Below are 18,616 nucleotides of genomic sequence, written 5' to 3'. Positions count from 1 at the left end.
TCTCTCTCTCTCTCTCTCTCTCTCTCTCTCTCTCTCTCTCTCTCTCTCTCTCTCTCTCTCCCCTCTCTCACCTTACTTCTTTTGCCGTTCCATGGAGGGTCTCCACCATTAGAGTACTAATAGTATTCTAGCCATATTCGGAACGTTCCATCTTTGTCAAATCACTTGGCCTTACCACATGGACTACCATACTATCCCCTTTTACTTACAGACTAATCTCTGGTTCTTCCACGCTACAGGGCCCACCCAGGGTAACTAAGTGGCATTAACATGTCTGGACCTGAATCACCTTTCTTTTGCCATTCAGCTTCTCTAGCGCTTCCCGGTCCGTGATGGAGTTAGAGCCTCCAGTTTCCACGAGGCATCTGACTCCCTGTACTCGAATCATAGGCAGACCGCCACTCACTTGACATTGTTGCTCACCAATGTGCGGTCGCCTCTCTGCCAGTACGCATCTCAAATCTCCTTCTCCAGTCCTTCCTTCACACGTTTCTCCTGCTCTTCTGCTGTACTTGTCCTGGGCCCCTCCCTTCTACCTCCGTCTCTGAGGCCCCCCCACGATTCTGTTGACTCACTTGCGGATTCGTTTCTTCTCTGGGGTACTTTACTTCGCTTCAGAATCTGGACATTAACTTCTATTGTTTCCACCTGGCCTGATCTCTGCTTACAGTACACATAAAGACATTGTTTAGCTATTTGTCCCTCGTTTCCACACTCAAACCACCGAGTTCGTGGACACTGAGCCAAAAATTTTTTTTTTTTCTTCTTTTTCAAATTTAAAAATAACTTTCAGACTATGCACTCGTTCCCGGATATATTAGCACCAGTTAAGTGATAGCGGGAAGAGACTTAATAAAAAAAAGGTAAAAGGTAGATCCTTGCGCGGGCTCATTACCACGTAGGGGAGTGCCCACGGGTGGCGGATGTGGAGATGGTCGGTGGAAATTCCTCGAAAGTTTCTCTCGGCTAAGTCCAATGGACTCGCTGACCAACAATGAGAGCTGCCCCTCAGGCTTGCTGGAGGGTGTGACGTAGGATTGAACGCCCTACTCACATATTTTTTAGTTCACAAAATAGTCATGAATCCTACTGTGGTAAAATGCTCATTATCCGGAGATAAACTAGTCCCCCGTTCGGGTCTCCGGGTGGGGACTGCTTCAGGGGATTCATGGCTCAAATTGAAAATTATAAATTTAATTATAGGAACGTGGAACGTAAAAAGATTATATTCCGCTGGTGGGTTAAAATCAGTCGCAAACGAGGTTAAGGGATACAATATAGATATTGTGGCGCTGCAAGAAGTTCGTTGGCCAGGGAAGGGCTAGTGGAAGGAAAGAAGTACACCATTTGGTAGGTGGGGAGCAGTAATTATTTGTTAAGTACAGGATTTCTTATTAGGAATAGTTTGCTTGCCGCGTTGAGAGATGTCAATTTTTTTAGTGATAGGATATCTGTAGCAATATTTCAGTGACGTTGGTTTAAAATTGCTCTGATCAACATTCATTCTCCGACCGAAGACAGAGATGAAGAGATTAAAATTCTATGATAAATTGGAGGTAATTTACGATAAATTACGGCGAAATTGTATGAAAATAATATTAGGAGATGCAAACGCAAAGATTGGAAGAGTATGCTATCCGAGCATCGGTAAAGAAAGTTTGCATGAATATAGTAACAATAATGGAATACGACTAATAAGCTTTGCCATATTGAGAAACCTAATAATCAAAAGTACTACATTCAAACGTAAGGATATTCACAAATATATCTGGTATGACTGGATTCGCAAACACGTAATCAAATCGATCAGGTCATAGTACAACATAGATGGCAATATAGTATAATTAACTTGAGATCCTATTGAGGGGAAGAATGTGGTTCAGATCACAAACTAGTAATCGCGAAAATTCGACAAAAACTTAATATAAAAAAGAGAAATGAAAACGGGTCCCGTCCTGAAAATTTCGATCTGGAGAAATTAAAAATCCCTTTAATTCGAAATCAATTCACGCTCGAAATAAAAAATAGATTTGAAGTCTTAGAACCTTTATGAAGGTCACAAAGACATTGAGAAGTTATGGGTAGGAATCAGAGATAATATTAAAGAGGTCAGTAATTTGTGTCTCGGAAAAAGGGAAATTAATAAGAATAAACCCTGGTTCGTCTTAAATTGTGCGAACAAAGAAAAGCCGCTAAGTTGAACACTCAATAATCCAAACGAAAACAATGTTAATTACTTCCGGGCCTCAAAAAATGAGACGTCTAAATTCCTCAGAAATAAAAAAAGAGAATATTTTAAGAGTAAAGATGCAGAGAACCAAGTGGATGACACGAATATGAAAAATAGATTGAATAAATCACTTGATTGTTTGACAGAGCATATTCTGCTTGAGGGAGTACCGCTTTGGGAACTAACATTGTTTCATTGATTACCGTACAACAGGGCCACACTTAAAATAACCGATGTAATGAATAATGTGCTCTAGGAAAATATAGCCCCAATTAATGGCCTTCAAGATATCCAACATTGGCTATACATTGCTTCCAAGAAAGTCGCATTAGAGCTGGGAATAAAAATGAATGAATAGGTAAGGGTCTATCTCTGTCTTTTGAAGATTTCCACCAACCCTCATAAAAAAACACACACATCATACGATCGCAGTGCTACAATGGTGGAAGATTGTAGCATCTAACACTACAAGACTAACTATCTCAGAGATGATGCAGAACCCTGGGCACAAGATAAATACACTACCCTCTTTCATACCTACGAGGCATAGCGTTCATGGTGAGATAAGGACTTAAGCTTGTGAAATCCAACTTTATTTTGAAAAATTGGAAACAGCAGCCCTCCCTCTCAAAATTGTAGATAGCCACACCAAAACAAAGGAGTCCATCAAGAAAAAGTGTTGCTAACCTTAAATCCAAGGGGAGAGTTACCACACCTTCTATGGTGGACAATAAAAAGAAAACGGTACAACCCAATGTAGATCAAGCTGTGAAACATAAAGTAGATTGCTCCCAAAGTTTGGAAGTTCAACGTAAGAAACCACAAGAACATTGTCAAGAAGTACGCAAAAGATCGAAGAAGAAAACCTCATCTTAAGCCTTCGAGGGCTGATGTCGTAATTGTGAATATACCAAAGAGCCAGTCCTACGCAGGTGTCCTGCTAAAAGTAAGGGAAGATCCGGTGATGGTGGTGATGGCCTCTTTGATAACTAAAGTCCGTAAAATTAATAAAGGCGATCTTCTTCTGTAATTGGACCGTAAAAATGAGCAAAACTTTGCTACAATGAATAGCTCGATGGAAGGAGTTCTTGGCGAAGGGAGAGAAGTGCAGACTTTGGACAAAGGAGTCCCTTTTCAAACTTAGTGATTTGGATGATCTCACCACCAAAGAGGAGGTTGTGGAGGCATTCACTCTCCTGAGTGAAGAGTCAGTGCCCATCACAGCAGTAAGATCCGTCCGTCAAGCCTATGGTGGTACGCAGATAGCGGTCATTTCACTGCCAGTTCTCCAGGCTAGGAAGGTTATGGTTCAAATTAAGGTACAAGTAGGCGTTGTTAGCCATATACGTGAAAGATTCAGACTTACAAAGTGTTTCCATTGCTGGGAGTATGGACACATAGCTCGGAATTGTGTTGGAAAGGATCTCCTTAAGTTGAAACTGTGGTCAAGTAGGGCACAAAGCTACTGATTGTGACCAGAAACCTCAATATGGGGGAAATGAAGATACTGAACACCGTTTTCCGTTCAGCATTGAAAATCATGACGCAAGTCCATAAACATCGTAGATAAGGATACTCTAGATGAATTTGAACCACTGTGAAGCTGCTTAGGATCTCCTTCACCAAACTGTACATGAACAGTACGTCAACGTTGCTATTCTCTGCGAACAATACAAAAATCTAGATTGCAGCTCGTGGGTATCCGATGTCAGTGGTAAAGCTGGTATTTGGGCTTGTGCTTCCTAAGCTATACAGGAAGTGAATACTGCATCATGCTCCGCCTTTGTATGGGCGAAGATTAAGGACGTGTATGTCTTTAGCTATTACGCATATCTCAGCATCACAATCGAAGACTTTGTGAATTAGTTGGATCGCATTGTATAAAGGGAAGTTGGCAAATATCATTCCTCAGAATACTGCTGGACAGATACTATTTCCAACCATCGTCAGTATTGTAAACTAGCAAGAAGACGTTACCAGTGAGCGAGACGTTTTCTGTGCTTCAGGAAGAGTTCTGGAGAGCTAGAAGGAACCTCCGACAAGCCATTAAAGAAAGCAAACGACGGTGCTGGAGAGAACTTTGTGATGTGGTGGATGCAGACCCATGGGGTAGGCCTTATAAAATAGCACTTAAGATACTTACTACTTATTCCAAAGGGTAAAGGAAGACTGGAAGACCCGTCAACCTATTGTCCAATTTGTTTATCGGGTACTATAGGTAAGGCATTCGAGAAAATCCTTCCCCTCAGAGTTCAAGAGAATGTAAATGGCAATCAATCAATAGCAGGAGTAATGTGGATGAGAGGTGCTAATTGTTATGCACGAATCATCATCCTAGATGTCAAGAATATTTTTAACGTTGCAAGATGGACCTTTATATTAGATGCCCTACGGGCTATGGTGGTGCCAGTCTATCTGATGAGAGTTCTTACAGACTACCTTAGGGATAGAGTTCTGTTTTATCATTCAAACATTGCCCAAAGGAGATACAAGGTGACTGGTAGTGTCCCACAAGGCTCTGTACTAGGGCCTCTTCTGTAGAACGTTATGTACGATGTAATTTTCAAGGTGACATTGCCGGAGGAAGCCACAGTTGTGGGATTCACTAGTGATTTTGCAGTAGTGGTGGCAGCGAAGTACTTGGAAAAAGTTACTCTTATTGCTAACCAGGCTGTTGCTGCGGTACAAGGTTGGCTGTCTTCGGTGGGCCTGCAGCTTGCAGACCACAAGAAAGAGGCTCTCCTAGTCCCTAGCAGAAAGCAAACTGAAACCATCACTATCACAGTAAGTAGGCATGAGATTTGTTCTCAGCCATATTTAAAATACTTTAAATTATTAAATTAGTTTTGATTGCTGCACGTCTCTGGTTTAATGTTTTCAAGGAGTATATCAGCACAAGATCTGCTAAACGTGATGGTTACCAAATTATACAGGAGAGAGATGGTTTCCATTTATCGCAGAGTTTCCTTAAGGACAGTAATGGCTTTTCGAACTGTTTCCTATGTGGCGGTGTGCGTGATAGCGAGAATGCTGCCTGTTGAACTTCTTGTTTAAGAAAGAATTAAGCACTATGGATGACACTCTGTATCAAGAAAAGAGCGGAAAATAACCATCGATCAGTGGCAACAGCGTTGGGAGGCTGCAGATTCCGGGAGGTAGACTCGCAGGTTAATACCCAAAGTTGCTTTATGTATTGTTGCCGGCATGGTGAGGTAGATTTTTACATAACCCAACTGTTGACCGGACAAGGATATTTTCGAGCTTACCAGTACAGATTTAAATTGGACAAAACCACAGAATCCCCTGCATGTCAGACTATCAAGGAAAAAGCGGAGCATGTATTTTTCACTTTCATTTGCTTTGCAGACGAAGCAGCGAATTGGAGAGAGTATGTGAAGGAGCCAACGACGGTCTTGTGGAGAGGATTTAACAGGTCGAGGGAGCTGGTTTCAGGGAGTAAAAATCCCACACACAGATAGGTATGGGCCTATCTATGTCTTTTGAGGATTCCCACTGACCCTTGTTTAAACAAAAAAATACACACACATATCTCAGCACTCAGCAGAAGGCTTAATGAGTCTGATATAGCTTCTAGACACAAGATATTAGAGCCTTTACTACTATATTTTTATTTTATAATTATTTGTTATCACAATATTTTTGTTAATTAAAATTACTTAAGACTTATAATATAATACATCATAAAGGGTATCTTTCTAGCACGAAACTAAACAACTCACCTCTCATTATTGATTGTTAAAAGTAAATTTAATTGTCACAATAACCATGTAAGGCCCACCTAGCCGATCTTGTAATAAAGATATATACGTAAAAAAAGTGATTATTTTGTTTGAACACTTGACATTTTTATAGTGGACTATTTTTTTTAAAGTTGTGCCTTATTTTGCCAACAAATAACATTTGTGAGGAAAAGTATTTTCGTTAAATCATGGGTCATTGCTGGGTCAATTCATACGACTATAACTTCTCTTGTTTTTAACAACTTCTATTACATACTGCTTTCTTATTATAACTGTTAATACTATTCTAAAAAAAAAAAATTGTTTGTTTAAAACAATTTTAAAAAAAGACTTGTAATTTCTCATATTAGTGCGTTCAAACAAACAAACTCTTCAGAATTATATAATAGTATAGATTTATTTTTAATGGTTGGACACCCAATATAATATGACAGCCACACATTGGGAATGATAAAAATGATTTCTGGGGCTCTTAAAAAATAAATATAGACTGATCCAAGCAGGAAATGAACTCACAATGTTCTAACCCAGGCAATCCCTTGCCCAAACGCCTTAATTAAGTAACTTTAAATAAAATTAATGCTTCTGATGTATTAAGTACTATAAATATTTACAATATAAAAAACATATAATGGTTACTATTGATATAAATCTCTTCATGATTCAATACATTCAGTAACAATTAATAAAATAGACTAATGACAAATTTAATAAAAAAGTCTAAATAATCAGTAGTGACAAATCAAAACAGAATAGTAACCATAAAATTATATAAAATATCAACCATCTCTAACTGATTTCACACAGTACTGAAAGAATGAAGAATTCTAAAAGCACCCATTCTTAATTATTATAACTTATATGGTATAGAACTAACCTGCATTGTTGGAAAACCAATGCCGACCAGGAAGTTAGCGAGCCAGTTGACGAGCACAGCAATTGACATGGCCGTGGGTCGTGGTCCCTGAGAGAACAGCTCGGCTGTTATCAGCCAGGGTATGGAGCCAGGCCCAAGGGCGAAGAACACAACAAACATTAGCGTTGAAACGACTGACAGGTATGACATCCAGTCGATCATTTCCTGGACGTAACCAAAGAACTCCTATCAGGCGTAGTACAATGTTCGATCTCCCCCAATATGCTTTTTGAGTATTCCTCATCCACAGCCAAATAAAAATATAAATAAATAGGGTATGATGTGGCTGGGCGTAGAGTACCCAAATGGCCCAGAGGGAGATCTTAAACAATTTTAAAAGGGAAAGGGATTTAAGAAGCTAAAAAAAAATAATAAAATTGTACCATGCAAAGTTCATTTACTGAAAACAACAAGTAAAATGAATAATTATTATTGATTCCTAAGAATTCCACAACTTTTAATATGTAAGCAAGCAAATATATTTCAAGAAAAAGTATGACACTGCTAAAACTAAAATTTTGATGGAGCCTTATATGTTTTTTTGAATCAATTGAACAACCAGAATCAAGGATTGTTATCTTAATACCAACCTATTAAGAAAATAAGGAATAATTTTTCAAGAATAACAATTCTTTGTAACATTATAAGATAAGGCCCAACGAGATTACAGAATAAGGTCACATAACTACCATATAAAATAGGTCAAAAGCAAGAAAGAGTTAGAAGAAAAACAGGAAAAAGTTTTTGGAAAATAGCAATAACATGGCAAAATAAGAGGGTCAAAGCATTAATTCCCAACAGATTTTTTTAAGAGTTGTAAACATTATAAATATGGGTTTAAGTTGTTTACTTAAAACATTGTAAAGTAAAAACTGAAAAAGGAAGAAACTTTAAATTTGGTAGAAAGGTGTATTTTTAATAAAATATATAAACTATTGTTAGTACCCATCGAGAGAGGAGTAGAACTAAATGAAATGAAATGAAATGAAATGAAAAAATAACTTTATTCTGGGACATATGTCCCCTAAGAATAATTACAAGGTTCATACAGTGAGATTTTTATCTGGCGAGCGTTTACAAATTTTCAGATAGTAGAATGAAATTACATTGGTATATTGACTTTACTACTGTTTATAATGTTAATCAATAACTGCCTATTTATTTGATTACAAAGATGTGGAGGTTTGGTTATTCAATAAATGAAGGAATAGGTGTTGTTTAAAGGAGAGAATGGATGAGGACTGGCGAATGGAGATGGGATGAGAATTCCAGAGGGAGGTTGCACGTATGACGAAGGATTTGCTAAAGAAGGAGGTTCTATAGGAGGGCATATATAAATCATTCGGATGGGATCTGGTGTTTAATGAGTGGATGGATGAACGAAGAGTGAGGAGATCTATGATATAGGTAGGTTTTTTGATGTTAAGAACTTGGAATAGAAAAACACCAAGGAGGTATTGCCTTCGGGAGGTTGGATAGAGCCACTTCAACTCGGAATACCAGCGAGAGACTTGAGAGTGTCTAGGGAACCCAAAGATAAATCTTACAAAGCAATTCATGAGTCTCTTCAGTCTTAACTCTAGTCCTGCAGATAGCCCTCCGTACACCAAGGATCCGTAGTCGAAGTGGGGGAAGACAAGAGAGGATACTAGGAGCTGACGAGTGTTCTGAGGAATGGAATTACGGAATTTTAGGAATTGTTTGAGTACAGTTATGGATTTACGTGTGATTTGAGAAATATGGTTATTCCAAGAGAGGTGTTGATCAAAAGTGACACCAAGGTTTTTTATTGTAGGATAGAAGTGAATCGGTTGGTTGTTAAGGAATATTAGAGGACAGTAAGGGAGGGTATGAAGGAGGCGCTTGGAACCGATAATAAGTAAGAACAATAATAAGTCAATGTTAAGCATTAAAAAGGTTAAGTACACATTTCAGTATAACAATGTAAAAAGACTCTTATTATAAATAATCATGGCTTTAAAGAATAATAAATCTTCAGGAATGGACAAAATACCAACTGAGTTATTAAAAAATATAGAAGTACTGATAAAACAGCTCTATCTAGAATAATGTTCATTATAAAAGTAGAGTACTACTGCCAATGGTATATAAAGTCCTCACTATCTTTTCTGCCAGACAAATGTTAGAAAAAACAAACAAACATAATGTGGATCTGCATTATGTCTTTATAGATTTTAAACAAGCGTATGACTCTGTAAACAAAAAAAAATTTAGGAAAGCTATGAGAACACTTGGAATTCTTTTAGAGTTGATTATCTTGAAAGAGATAATGCTAAGGTCTACAAAATATAAAGTCAAGATTCAAAATACTCTCTCAAATAGGTTTAACATATGCAACAGGGCTGAGGTAGGGAGACCCTTTATCGCTATTCCCTTTAAATTTAGAACTGGAGTTGACAGAGCAATAAGAGCCAACCCTGGGGAGGGGAAGAGGGTAGGGGTGATAATATAATAACGCAATATCCTGCACTTTACAGACAATGTTACTCATCGCACTCCAACATCGTCAGTCCTGGCTGTATCAGTTTAAGAAATCCAAAGGACAGTATTGCAATTTGGTCTGAGGATTAATGACGAAATTAGTCTATATATGAAGTCATACAGAAATAATGTAGCAGTATTTGAATTAGTACAAATCAATCTGCACTGTTTTCCAATGAGTAAAAAATTTAAATATCTAAAAGTGGTTAGGAAAGACCAAAATAAAATGCAGGCCAAAATAACAGTCATAATTAAAGGTGGTAATAAATGTTTTTTTGCAGTGGCAAAAACACTGAAACCAAGGGAAAGGCCAGATACTGCCAACATAACAGTTTATAAAGATGTTAAGAGAATGAGCTGAAAAATTTGGGAGAGGAAAGCCCTGAGAAAAATAAATGGCCCCAAGAGAAAAAAGGATCACTAGTGAATAAGAAAAATATATGAGCTATATGAGCTCTATAATCACTAAAATATCATAGTCACTCTTAGAAGATACCACCTCAAATGGAGGGTCAAATAGGACACAAAGGGGATGGCAGAAGATAGGTTGCCAAGGAAACTTTTCTATGGACGCCTAGGAGGGGTATGTAACCAGGTTACAGTAGATCATTGATGTAGATTAGATTAAATTAGATTAGATTTTTATTCAGGGCGATCAACATCTATGTTATTACACCCTTTCAATAATGTAGATTGGGGAAAACTTCAGATATATGGGTGCAGATGGAGAAGAATATCTGTCGATAAGGATGCCTGTTTTTGAGCCCCAAGACCTTAAAGGACTGTTGAGGAAACTTATATTAATAAGAACAATATTTGGAAAAATTATTTTCTATTGACCTATTTTTTTACCACTTGTCATTGTCGGCAGACCTTTAAGGGTTCATGGACCACCAACTGTAGGGAAACATTGCATTGTAGGTTTCACCTAAGTTCACAATGTTTGTTTGGTATAAATAAGCATAGAATTGGTTACTTATATTGTTTTCATACTTAATGAAAACAAAATACTGCAAATTTGGATTCAATTTTTTCTCTTTTTTTTTAATAAATAGAACAATTAAATGTGAATAAGTCAAGAATGACAAACTAGAACATTATACAATGGAAATGGAAATTGATAGCTTTTTAAAGTAATTTATAAAAATGACTTATTTTTTTGCATTCCAACGACTATCCATTTGAAACATCAATTGGTTTCCTTTTTTTTTTATGTTACATTTTTTACCAATTTATGGGAGTTAAAAAAGACTGAAATTTATACCTTAACTTTCTTAAAGTATAAATGAAAGGAAAATTTTACATTGTTAGCAATTTACACTGCTATTTTACATTGTTCTGATATTTGTTTTATTTTTTAATCAAAAGTGAAGTAAAGTGTTAGTACATCATGAGAATTTGGACCAATTTCTAAAGTTTACGATAAATATTTTTGAATCTGTAGCTGGTGCAATTTAAGGCTATCAACAAAGAAAATAATATAAGAGTGAAATAGAGAATCGTTTAAAGCATACAAGAGTAAAATAAACAGTTTAAATTCTTTTGTTTCATAATTTTATGAAAAAGACCCATGTCTCCTTTTTTCCAACTTCATATACATTTAACCTTGAAATAAGGGCAGAGAAAAATAATTAAAAATATACCAAAACAGAAATTTTTATTTGATACAAATCTGGACCAAAATAAATTAAAATTATGTATCTGTATTTTTTAATCGATTTGAAATTGCTATTGTGTTGTTGAAAATTAAAAAGAAATGAGACAATAAACTAAACTATTATCAAACCTAACACCACAAATAAGGACAGGTTTACTGGAGCAAGAGATGCCAGATTTCTGATCCAGAGTTATCCACGGTCACATTTTTGGATATGACGACTAATAAAGAGATAAATAATTAAAACTGATACTTGCTTTCTAATCACAGATGTGATTTGATTAACTTAAAGATCATACTTATCTTTAAACTTCAAGAAGAAGAAATCTAGTAATAAAAGTCTTAGGCTTGTTTGTATAATGGAGAATAACTGGAGGGGGAAAAAATCATATAACCTATGATTGTTTTTTTCACTCAACTTTGCAGCTACTAATCAAAAGATATAAATCGAAGAACTAGGGGGTAAAAATATTGCTTTTTGAAAAAATGTGCCTTGAGGACAATTGAAAATAAAGAGCATTTATTAGAGCTCATATTTTAGGAAATTTACTCTACTTTAAATAATACGCTATGAAGGTTTTTAGTGTTATAGGTAGTTTTAAATATATGCAGCTCCAAATGAAAACTTTGAATAATATATACTTCTGGAGCCTTGCATCTTAAATACTTCATTATTTATTTTTAATATTATTAATTTAATACTTTTTAAATGATAAGTAAGGCCAAACATTGTAAAGTTTGGCCTTACTTATCATTTAAAAAGTTTAATACTTTTTAAATGATATTTACTGTGTAGATAATATAGTCAAAATAAAAATTGAACGTTTTTCTAACTCAAAATAACTCTTTTTATCTAGGAAATAAATTTTTTCTTTACTTGAATTATTTGTAACAGCAGCTATTTTTTATTCCCTCTTACCATGGTCATAGTTATCAATTTTGATTCTAAACTGTGTATAGTTTTATCAAAGTACTAAAAAATTGGCTTGAATATAATATAAATATAAATATACAATATAAATCTTAACTGATTCATTTTAGATATAATATAAGGTTAATTTATGTTGGAGAAAATAAGGAGGACACATTATTATTATTATTATTATTTTTTTATTTATCAGATATGCCTAGTTTATTATTTACAAATACTATGTCCTGACTATTTTCACCAATTTAAATACAACAGTCAACATAATCCATGAACAAGGCATTATTTACTATTTATAATTCATTTAGACTCTTATTTTATGTGGATTAAAAGAAGTAAATAATATCTTATTGATTAATCATCTCTCAGAACAGTTCTAGCACGTACTTAATTAAAATTTGCAAATAAACTTTAGAAATGGCTTTATTTATCAACAAACTTGAGTTATAAGTCATTAAAATGTGTTATCCATTACAAAACTCAGATAAATACAAAATGGGCACAGTGCATTAAAAAACAAACAAACATGTGTTGTACTGTAACAGTATAATATATCTTCTAAACTGAACATGTACCTACCATAGAATAATTATAGATGTGCATAGCATAAGAAGTGTGCTACAGAAAAAAAATAGTGAGGAATATTAATTTATGTTAAAAATTATCCACTTTTTCTGGTTAAAGTTTTCACTCTTATGTGATTGCTCATCCCTGAGTAGGAATATTTATCCATGCATTAAGAAATTACTGAGAGATACATAGTATTTTAAAACTATAAATATTTGGAAGACATTTTTCTAGCATTTAAACAACTAAAATAGAGTTTTAGTTTCAGCAATATGCCTAACTCCAGACTTGGCTTAGTCTATATCCAAAAATATAGACCCAGAGTAACTAATAGGGACTGCCTATACAAATCATAAACAAAAACTAAATTATTTAAAAAAATAGATTAGAATAATGAGTTAATAATTCTTAAAATAGAGGATTGTACCAATCTTCATAGCTTTAAATATGAATTCAGAGAGGATGGCAGTAAATGTAGCTATTGGAGAAAAAAAAATAAGAATTAAAGTTTTCTTGTAAATATTTCATAACCATATACTTAAGTTCATTCCTAAAAATAAAATTAATAAAAAAGCTCAATGTATTTCTTTGATGAACAGATGCCTGCTGAATTTGTACTTCAAATCAAAGCTATAATATATTTCAATAAAATAAAGTTAAAGATTAAAAAGTACTAGGAAGGTTTGATTCCTTTGCATGGATATGTAATTATTTATAGCTCATTTTTTAAAATTTTGTATGCATCTTCTTTCAAATATGAGCATTGCCATATTTCATATTGGTATTGGTATTGGTGTCTGGTGGGTGGAGAAAGTTTGGCAAATGGATTTAGCAGTCTTTTTTTCCAATCCCTGGTGGTTACCAGAGTTGCTGCCACATACGGACCAAGGTGGGAGTGTCAAGATTCTTTCCTCGGGACCTCCGAAAAATAAATATTGACTGCCCCAGGTGAGAATCAAAATCACAAAATTTCGAACCAAGCGCTCTAGACCCTATGCCCCAACCCGCATGCCCATCACATCCTTCATATTTCATATTAGTGCGATTCTGAAGCTAGAAGCAATTTTGAAAACCAAAGTTTTAGAAAAATTTAAATTGACTAAATTTGAAATAAAAATATCTCTGGGTTGAGGTGGAGTCCAACCTTAAATTAGCTATCTTGAAACAAAAAAACGTATATAATTGTCAACTTTTCATAGAAAAATGACTTAACCAATTAATACCAAACTTTAATTGTTGTTATTTAAAGCTGTCAAAGTTTTTAGAAACATTAAACTACTATCCACAATAATAAAACTAAATGACGGACGTATTAAAATTTATAATTTCATATTTATTCTATTTATCAAAAAATCAGAGCAGTAGGTCCAATAACAGTTGGAATCTAGTTAAATATTTATAATCTCATTAAGTGTGTCAATTTTTTAAAATTTTCTTAGTTGACTAAAAAGGTTCATAAGTGAATAATAATGAACAGAAATAGGGCCAAATAAAGCAAATGTATTTTGATATGGAAAGTACATATGTTTTGCCATAGAAACTACATGTTCTCTACCATGGAGCCTACATTCACTAAATTTTAATCACAAAATTTGTATGACTTTTACACTAAACCAAGATCCAACATTCAGAATAAGAAATCTATCTGTATCTAAAGTCCATTCATTTATTTTCAATAATAATGTTAAGAACAATTTTTAAGTTGAACAATTTTTTTTTCTATGAAAAGCAACTAAAAACTTCAGTTTCTCATGAAAGTCTAACATTTGTGCCAAAAGAATAAAATAAAAAAAATAAAAAAAGATGAACCAAAACACAACATTTTTAAGTTACATTTTGTGAACAGAAAATTTACTCATAGTTTCGGAATAAACCATTAGTGATAAAGATTTTATAATGGAAATAAAAAATTTAAAAGAGCATTTAACAGAACTAATTTAATCTTGGTTCTAAACATAGTTAAATATGATTCAACTGGGATTCCGGACTAAATTTTAGAAATAATTTAAATAAAGATTAAAAATGTTAATAATACAATATGAGAAAACACAACAATGTGTATTGCTATTACATATATATCATAAAAAATGACAAATATCAATTAGTAGTCATCTGATCATTAAAGTGCAGAAAGCGAATTTAATAACCAAGATATAAGGGAAGAAGATTAACTGAATGAAGAAATTCTATAACCAGGTGTTAATGGGCACTGAAACTATCGTCTCATCTTAATCAAAGTTGATAATAAAAAAACAAAATTAGATTAAGAAAACTGATGAAGAATAGAAATATGTAAATACAGCAAGATCTTAAAAAACAAAATTCTAAATAAGAGCTAAAACATTTATAATCAACTTAATAATAAAGTTGATTTTTTTTAAAATGAAAATACAACAGTCCTAACATGTTATTTAAATCAGACAAAGGGACTCTTTAATTTTTAACTCATAGTAAAGACAAATATATTACGAGAAATATTTGAACTAATATATTAAGAGATTAAAAGATTTGAACTAATATATTTGGTCCTATTTGAATGAGTGATATCTTGAGAAGAGAGAGTGCAGAGATTCAAAGGCTCTACAATGAATATGACCAAATAGCACAAAACTGGGGAGCTGCTGCATTTGGTGGCACCAACTGGAAGAGGTGCAGGTTCAAAAGTGGATAGTTACTACAGGACAACCAATGAAATACTAAGATAGTATGTTAGACTTGAATAGTAAAAAATCAATTTGAACACTTAAAAATTAGAAAAAATATTTGCATGGTACAAAAAGGATGAACCAAATAAAAAAAAATCACACAAAATAAATTGAACAAAACAGAGAGTAAGTGCAACAAAAGCTAAACAACAGAGATCATGCAGTATAATAATTAATGATAAATTAATATGTGCCTGATGCAAGTTCAAAATCAGTTTTAAAATGAAAAAATCATATAAAGATGATGCTGCAAAAACAAATAGCATCAAGAACCATAGATATGTACAGAAAATTCATATTTATAACTAGAAAATTTATGGCTATATTCATAGAATGTTCCTTGAACGTTTCTTTTTCTAAAAGTAGTTCAATTTAAACTCTTTACAGTCTCCTTCACTCGAAGAAAACATAACATTACTAAGAGTTTTTTGATGAAATTAAAACAATGAATCAGAAATGAATATACCCATAATTTCTGAGCCATAAAAATCAATATTCTTGACAGGTGGCAATTTTTATGTTGATTTTTTTTACAATACATGAGTTAGTGGATTATGCCAAAAAGTTACCATACATTTAATATTGGAAAATCCTTATAGAAAATGAAATAAGCTCAACCTCTCTTTTATCCCAATCTTTTATACAGAAAGAATTTGTTTCACACTTATTTATATAAGTATATATATATAATTTGGCATTTTTAAATACTCTGGCAGCTTTTAAAATTCTCAGGTGACTGGAACTTGCCAAATAACAATTGGATGTATTTTGAATCTACTAGCATTATTTCTTTTACAAACCAATCTTTTCTACCATCCTTTGAATTTTAAGAAAAAAGAAAATTAATTTTAGATTTTTAAAGAACAAAGTATGTTTACAGAAGAATAAAAAATAAATATATTTTTAAAAACCAACAAAATTGAAAGATTTAAAACAGACTAAATTCTTGATTGGTCAAAAAGGTCATTAGTGCTATAAAAGTAAAATAAATGGCTAATTATTTTATATATATTGTAATATTCCTTTTTTTTTATTATATAGTTGTAATAAATAGTTAAGTTTAGTTTTTCATGTATTTCCATCAAAGAACAAACTGATCAACTTCATCATGGATAGCAGACTAACCAATTTTATCGAAGTTATAGAGGCCAAAACAAACTAATTTAAAATATTTCAAGATTCTGAAGTTTGTTGAATTACTGCTATGTTGAGTGGGGGGATTGAAATTTTTCAGCTTTTGTTTTTTCACTATCATGATAATAGAACAAATGAATCCAAGAAGAAATAGAAGACATTAACAATTATCAATGAAGTATTTACATCGTGAATCATTGGAAGTGAATTAGAGCGATTGTGCAACAATCAATATTTTGAATCAATGATTAAATGTTGATGATAGACAAAGGAAGTGGATTCACTCTTTGTTTGGATAGCTGGGAGAGGGAACGTCTCCTGGAAGCAGGTGATACTGAATCCTTTGTTTACTGTCAGAGGTAGCATCTTGAGGAAGAAGACATTAAGAAACTTCAATCATCAAAGAAGATTATATAATTGGTTAGTTTGCTCTACCTAGGATTTAATTATATTTGTAAAAGTAGCTATTAATTTAGTTAAGCATCAATGTATTCTGATTGTATGGAAAATCTGCCCTGAGATAAGACTCAATAATGTTATATAATTTAAAATAAAATTCTAATATTTATTTAGAGAGAAATGCTTTATTTAGCCATGCTGCCCAAATACATTGGGTTGCTACAATACACAGCATACCAATCAATCCATGATCGGACATATATTCACATGATCTAACAATAATTTTTTTTTCCCCTTCCTTTTTCCTTTACAATCAATACTCGTCTACAAATATAAATATTAAATACAATACTAAATATAAATATTTTATTTTATTTATTTATTTTTATCAATTTAACAATTTCGTTACATTTAACAATTTTATTTCATTAACTTGACAATTTTATTCTCCCTATCTCACTCTCTTAGACCTCCCCTTTCCAGTGATCCGCTATGCACGTTCGATCCGTTAATAAACAAATTTATCAAATTTTGGCAATGCAAAGGCGAACCAAAGACATAATAGTCATCACAGTAGATCAGTTTGTACAAAGAAACAAATAAATTTAAAAAAATAAATACATATATTTAGGAAAAAACAAAACAAAAAGTTAGTTAAAAGAAATACTTCAATGAATAGATAAGTTAAAAGAAATAATTTAATAAATAAATAAGTTAAGGGAATACATAAGTTAAAACACAAATCGACATTCAATTTAATTGATCTTTTCATTAGAACCTTTTAGCTATATTTTAGATCTGATTATATTAACTGAATATATTAACTATTAAATTTCCTTTTGATTATTTTAATAAATCTGAAATATTTGTTTTTTATGTATAGTGGTTTTAGTTATATTTTATTTTATGTATCAATGTTAATATTTGTTGATTTATTTTATTAACAAAAAAACAAGCATACCAATTTCATTATTCAGAAGTTATGGAGACAAAAAAAAACTTGTTTCAAAATAATTCAAGATGGCGGCACATGTCCTTCCAAAGTTAGAGGAATTACTGCTATCTTAGTAGATAGATATTCGTAGATTGAAATGTTTTCAACTTTTGTTGTTTCTATAACACGATTATAGTACAAATTAATTCAAGAAGAAATATTAGACGATAACAAGTATCAATGAAGTAATTACATCATGAATTAGAGCGGTTGTGCTACAATCGATTTTCGAATTGCAGATTGAACATCCAGAGATCAGAATGAACAAAGCTTTGTTTAGGTACTGAGGGAATGATTTTTCCTGGATGCACGTGATGCGGACCACCCTTTGTCTATTGTCAGAGGTAGATATATAGAAAGAAGAAATCAAGAATCATTAGTCATCCAAGATTGTATAATTAAAGGAAGAAAGGACTCTTTGTTTGGATTGCCGGGTGAGCAGACGCATCCTGGAAGTGGAGGAGACTGGAATTCTTTGTTGAATGTTAGATGTAGGATCTTGGGAAAGAAGATATCAAGAACCAACAATCATCAAAAGAAAATTATGTAATTGGTTAGTTTGCTCCATCTAGAATTTAATTATATTTGTAAAAGTAGCTATTAATTGAGCTGTCATTGTGTTCTGATTGTCTGGAAAACCCGCTCTGAGATAAGAGAAAATAATAGTATATATAATTTTAAATAACATTCTCATATCTATTTAATATTTGATCTTTTCATTTAACCTTGTTATCTTCAAAGCTATATTTTAGATCAAAGAATAAAGAAAAAATATTAAATTCCCCTTTATTTATTTTTAAATAAATCTTGAATATTACAATAT

The 18,616-nt window shown here is 33.0% G+C and overlaps 1 protein-coding gene across 15 annotated transcripts in view; it reads right to left on the bottom strand.

Moving 5' to 3' along the window:
- Glut1 (Glucose transporter 1) overlaps positions 1-18,616 on the bottom strand; it is a gene marked incomplete at its 5' end in the record, with an annotated part of 81,875 nt that overhangs the window by 38,769 nt on the left and 24,490 nt on the right. For 11 of the 15 annotated variants that reach the window (XR_010844677.1, XR_010844676.1, XM_067051950.1 and 8 more), the window contains 1 exon segment: positions 6,869-7,093. Coding sequence is in view for 12 of the 14 variants with exons in the window: in XM_067051950.1 (XP_066908051.1) it covers positions 6,869-7,093 (225 nt within the window). 15 annotated transcript variants of the gene reach the window in all.

The sequence above is a fragment of the Halyomorpha halys genome, unplaced genomic scaffold (genome assembly GCF_000696795.3).
Source record: "Halyomorpha halys isolate HHAL.00 unplaced genomic scaffold, Hhal_1.1 Scaffold1416.1, whole genome shotgun sequence".
In the NCBI taxonomy this organism is placed as follows: Eukaryota; Metazoa; Arthropoda; class Insecta; order Hemiptera; family Pentatomidae; genus Halyomorpha; species Halyomorpha halys.
This window is presented reverse-complemented; position numbering and strand designations above follow the sequence as displayed.